The sequence below is a fragment of the Limanda limanda genome, chromosome 7 (genome assembly GCF_963576545.1).
Source record: "Limanda limanda chromosome 7, fLimLim1.1, whole genome shotgun sequence".
Taxonomy (NCBI): Eukaryota; Metazoa; Chordata; class Actinopteri; order Pleuronectiformes; family Pleuronectidae; genus Limanda; species Limanda limanda.
This window is the reverse complement of record NC_083642.1, coordinates 1,268,288-1,274,004: the sequence shown is the minus strand read 5'-3', so window position 1 is coordinate 1,274,004 and position 5,717 is coordinate 1,268,288. Positions and strand designations below refer to the sequence as shown.

The following is a 5,717-nucleotide window of genomic DNA, read 5'->3' as shown; positions in this document are numbered from 1 at the left end:
CCACCTGGAGGAGCGAGAGGTCAACAAGGTCGACAACGTGACCACAGAACGATTCAAACGTGGACGGCGTTTCGACCTCTTATGTAAAAGTCGCCTCCCACAAACTGATCTGTTCCCTCAACTCATCAGTGATGATTGTTTGATGCACAATAACACTGAGCTCCACCAATCAGAGAAGTCGCTCTTACACCCAAGGATTCTGGGTAGTGCAGTAATTCTCATTGACATCGAAGTAAAACCCACTTGATGTGATACGGACTCGTGGTCCAGGAGAATCTAACTTCGTGTCACTGGCTCGTCGCTTGTGGCTGATGATCCAACTCTCTGTTGAGCTGGTTGTTATTTCGTCATCCCTCCTTCATGCTCGTGTGTTCGTTCTCAAGAAGAAAACACATAACAGTAAAACAAATCTGACGAACGTTCAATAAACCTTCACCAACAGTCAAGAAGAAGCAGAGTTTTAAGACTAAGATTAAGATAGATTTTATTATCCCACACACATGCACAGACATGCACAGACACACTCATGCAAGGAGGGAAATGTAACCTCTGCTTTGAACCCATCTGGTGCAGGACACACAGAGCAGTGAGCAGCCATGTACGGCGCCCGGGGAGCAGATGTTGGGGGAGTAAGGTGCCTTGCTCAGGGGCACTAGACAGGGTAGGGAGAATCCTCTTGGATTTTTTGGACAGATCAATCCAGGTTCGTCTTTTTGTTGTTTCTCCGTGGAGTCGAACCAGAGACCTTTTCTGCCCATAGTCCAAGTTCCTGCCACTAGTCCACCGCCTCTCCCAATTGGAGTTTTATCGTGAAAATGTGCAAGAACTTCGTGAACAGGATGAAAATTCCCTCTGTGGTTTAACTTCCTGCCTCCTGACTCCTGGAATGTTTGTTGTTTTCAGTTCACAGGTACGAGTCCCTGTCCACGGACGGCGTGCACGAGATGAAGTTCTGCAGCATCCGTGTGGACAACCTGGTGCAGAGGCTGGTGTCACCGGGGGAAATGACGGAGACCTTCCAGCGCCGCGCCGACTCCCTCTACTACAGGCGAGTCAACTTCGGCCGACACGTCCAGTTCACAGAAGAACACGTGAACTCAGAACCGGCCACACGCCTGATCCAGGTACAGCTGTGTGAACAGGAAGTGGAAAAGTCAACAAATCAAATGAACATTTATATTTTGTATAACAGGACTTTGGGTTCAGGCCGTTTAAGGAGTTTCAGATTTGATGAGGTGTAATGATGTGTGTTGTCCGTCTAACAACAGGTGGTGGAGCGTTTCCACAGGAACTGCTCCAAACCGGCCAATGAGGACGTGGCTGAGCGCATCTTCCTGTTGGCGGAGAGACGGATCGAGGTGACGTATCACTTAGACGCCGACACATTCATCCCATCGAACAGGAGCTTCATCAAACCACGAGAGGCCACGGAGCAGAAGAAGGCTGAGGACTTCACACAGGACATGGTGTCCAGCTTCATGGTGCAGACACACACAGACAGACACACACACACACACACACACACACACACACACAAAGTAGCTTCCCTGTCTGCTGCTTCTGGGATCATATGACAACATGCATATGTTTGACTGTGTGTGTGTGTGTGTGTGTGTGTGTGTGTGTGTGTGTGTGTGTGTGTGTGTGTGTGTGTGTGTGTGTGTGTGTGTGTGTGTGTGTGTGTGTGTGTGTGTGTGTGTGTGTGTGTGTGTGTGTGTGTGTGTGTGTGTGTGTTTGTGTGTGTGTGTTTAGGTGGGCCTCTCCGATACGCCTGTTAAGACCCTGGTTCTGTACGAGATGCTGGTTTCTCTGATGAAGGATGAAGAGATGGTTGTTCATCAAATTGAAGAATCTCTGAAAGAGGTGAAGACGTTCTTACGTTCTCTTGTTTCCATGTCCAGAAGGAACATGTTCCTCAGTGACTGTGCGACTCTGACGCCAGCTGACCTTATAAAATCTTTCCCTGTGAGCAGGTGAGAGACATCGTGTCGTGCAGAGAGGAAGAGGAGGGAGACATTCAGCTCGTCTTCTGTCCCTGGACGACCACAGGAGCTGCCAGGGCCCGCAGCAAGAGACAGGAAATGGTGAGATAACCTCAAAGTTAACCTACTTATAACCTGCCTTATATTTAACCTTATTTTATATTTATTATGTCGTATCCATTTACCTTCCCACAGAATAATTCTGATAAAGAAAATTCATTTTGAAATATATCGTAGTTCAAATGAAACAATGTAGAACCTTCACCAAGTCCCAATAGTCTCCTCAGATTCAACCAGATGTCATGACCGGATCTCAGATTGGTTATTGTTTCTGCAACAGCTGAAAAGATCAGACCCTCCATGAAACCACATTTAAATCTGAATGATCAGATTTTTTATTATCGATCTGCATCAAATATCAGTCCCATCAAAGTGTCCCATGTTTTTTAGTCCTCCGACACCCAGTGTCAGTATCTCAAAAACTCTTTTAGGGAATTACTCCAAATTCAGAAAAAATGTTCACTTGGACTCAAGGAGGAAAATAAGAGAATCTAGAGAATCTTGACACAAATGTTCACCACAGGGACGTGATTCTAGTTTTTGAAGATACATTTCTTGGTGTCATGTTTAGTTTGTAACGTCTCTGTGTGTTATAGTTCTTATGAGTGATACAGATATTAATAAAACGCTTTAATAAAACTACAAAGACCAATATGAACTGATACGAACCTTCAGTCAGTTCTCTCATCTTTTCTATCTGAAGACCATGTGACTGTCTCTGTGATTGAGAGGTAATCTGGTGTTTCCAGGGTTTTTCTCTCCGCTGTTACGTCACATTATCTTCAGTTATGCCTCTGATATTCCTTTATGTCCGTGGTACTCGACATATGATCGTATCTTTCATTAATTTTGGTTTTTAAAAAAACTCTTGATTTCAACTTGTTGAAAGCAGCAGAAACTCTGCAGACAAAGAGAGAAACTGTGGTGAAAACACAACCTCCTTCGTGAGGTAACAACAACATTCAGGTCCAACGGAATCAGAGTTTAATGTTGTCCAGCCTCTTTTAGACGTGAAGCTCCCTTCATTCACCTGATCTTCTCCTCTGCTGCAGGAGCGCCAGGCTGCGGAGGAGCAGAGTTGGCTGCATGAGAATGAGAAGGACATCCTGGCTCCGCTCCTCATGCGACTCGACTTCACAGACCCTCTGAGCGCTGATGACGCCAAGGAGCTCCACCAGGAGTGTCTGTCTGAGTTCAAGCAGAAGCTGGTGGAGGACGCCAACCTGATCCAGGAACGCTACCAAAATGTACAGCACAGGTTTACGAGTCATGTTGTGTTACAGATGTTTTTTTCGAACACAGAAAAATGTGTGAAGATTCACAGGTTTTCTCCTGAATTGACTCTGGACTCAGAGGATGATCACAGGTGGTTTCAGGTGTGGGTGTGTCATTAAGTTTACTTCATTTCTTTATCAGAGGGACCATGTAACAGTCCTGTGGTCATTTACCTCCACCAACCAGTGCACTTTAAGTTGACATATTTCCCACACTCATATGAGGTCGCCGTGACATTTGACCTTTGACCACCCATATCAATGTCAGTCAATTTGTAGTTGAATATGTGAAAGTGTGTTTCAAATTTCCAAGGATTCTCTTGAGATGTTCTTGAGTTAACACGTGCAAGGGGCAATCAAGGGTTTTGTAAGTTCACAGTGACCTTTGACCTCCAAAATCGAATCAGTTCATCCATTATTCCAACAAAATTTATAGAAATTCCCTCAAGGAGTTCTTGAGATATCATGTTAACAAAAAGGAGATGGACAACCCCTAAACCATAATGCGTGCCCTCTTCTCAGAACAAAAAGAAAACTCTCAAAAAAGATTTGAATATAAATACTCATTTTTCCTCGCGGTTATTTCTCAGTGTTTAAATTAATGATGAATACATGAATTGATGAGGGCAGATATTGTGGAGCTTAACAGCATTTTTCTGAGGAGATCTGTGAACCTGAAGCAGAACCCAGACACGTTAAAGAGTCTGTGATGAACCTGAGGATTTAGAAACACTTCATCTGAACTTTTGAAACTGTTCAGGAGACGCAGGAGCTGCAGAAGAAACAACAGTGGTACCAGCAGAACCAGCTCGACATGACGGAACAACAGGAGGACGAATATCAGACCTACTGCTCCGACAGAACTCGACAGATACGTGTCGCCATGAGACGACTCAAAATGTACACACACACACACACACACACACACACACAGACACACACATCAGTGTTTTCCATTGAATGAAATCAAGAGGATTTTTCATCTTTGATGTTTCCATGTCTTTGTTCCAGGCACCAGGAAGAAGCTCCTCTAAAGTATCGAGCTCTCGACGAGAGGCTGAGAGAAGACCCTCGATTGGCTCCTCACCTGCTCAGCTGAGCCAATCAACAGCCTCCGCTCCAAATACCTAACAGATTATTTCATTAGACCTTACAGGCGTTTCAGTCACATATATTTTCCCCATACTTGTATCTGGTCACTGTGACCTTTGACCCCTGACCAATAAAGCCTAATGTTAAGCGTGTTCGTTTATCCTATATATGAGAGAAGCCGATCCAAGATTTTGGTTCAATCAAATGTTTTATTTAAAGATATAATGAAGAGTTATTCATAGCTATGGACAATTATCACAGCCTATGCTAATTAAGTTAGCAGTAGGAAGATGAAAATGGCCCCGAACAGCAGGGGTCGTGTATAATTATAACAGTAGACTTGATGTGATTGGTTGTGAATATTTGGAGGGGAGTCACCGAAAATCACTTTGGATCTCCCTTATTGGTCCAGCTGCAGTCTCACGCCTCTTGTCACCGAATCCAGGAAATGACAAAGCAGCAGCTCTCCGTCATGCTCCTACGCTACTCTGCCGGTTGCTAGGGCAACCCTATCTACCCTGACAGTCTGATGTTGTCTCGTAATTCAGCCTTGAGTAGAAAATGTCTTGCTCCAGCCATCTCGGCTGCACCAACTTAACCATAACAAACTCTTTTCGACTCTCCTATCAGGACAGCTGTGAGACTGGCCATCCTGTGACGCACAAACATTACTAGCAAATTCCAAATATTAAATATGATAAGCGAAAGGTTGAAAATAATGATTTGTATAAGGTAATGTAATTGACCCACTGCTCCTACCTCCCCTTCCGCCTTTATGAAAAGAGTCAGTGAAACATTTGCAGCAAACTTAACCCAAACAATGTCCCACTTACTTTGGCCCAGAAGGGACAGTTCCTGGATCTCTGTATGATGTTGAATCTGAGGGAGTTACGCTTTAATAGAAATGAGAACTAGTGAAAAATGTATTCTTATTTTGTAGATTAAACCCTATTAAGGAAAGGTCATTATTAAAATCAATGGTATGAAGGCCTAATATCTAACTAAAACTACTTCTGTCCCAACTTTTCTTAATTGTTTAGAGTTCTGTCAGACACAGAGAGAAACTAAAATTAGAAATCTCAACACTAATCAGTTCCTTCTTGATTCCATGTGAACGTTTGTACGGAATTTGTGAATTTGAAGAATTTCTCTTTTGGATTTCTAGAGACCTCAACTTTCCAAGAATGTGACGGACGGATAGAAAACCTGAAAACATAACTCCTCCCTCCAAAGACAAATTAAAGCGATGAACATTTCTAATTATTTTAATCACAATAAAATATTCAGCACATTAACTCAGTAGTACATT

General features: G+C 43.5%; 1 protein-coding gene across 1 annotated transcript in view; it reads left to right on the top strand.

Moving 5' to 3' along the window:
* Window positions 1-4,415, top strand: part of ccdc135 (coiled-coil domain containing 135) — an 8,728-nt gene extending 4,313 nt beyond the window's left edge. The window contains exons 10-17 of the mRNA XM_061074012.1: window positions 1-83; window positions 904-1,124; window positions 1,269-1,481; window positions 1,753-1,863; window positions 1,974-2,084; window positions 3,095-3,289; window positions 4,077-4,216; window positions 4,328-4,415. The exon at window positions 1-83 is cut by the window's left edge and continues 46 nt beyond it. Of these exons, the coding sequence (XP_060929995.1) occupies window positions 1-83; window positions 904-1,124; window positions 1,269-1,481; window positions 1,753-1,863; window positions 1,974-2,084; window positions 3,095-3,289; window positions 4,077-4,216; window positions 4,328-4,415 (1,162 nt within the window). The remainder of the gene's footprint in view (window positions 84-903; window positions 1,125-1,268; window positions 1,482-1,752; window positions 1,864-1,973; window positions 2,085-3,094; window positions 3,290-4,076; window positions 4,217-4,327) is intronic.
* The last annotated feature ends 1,302 nt before the right edge of the window (window positions 4,416-5,717 follow it).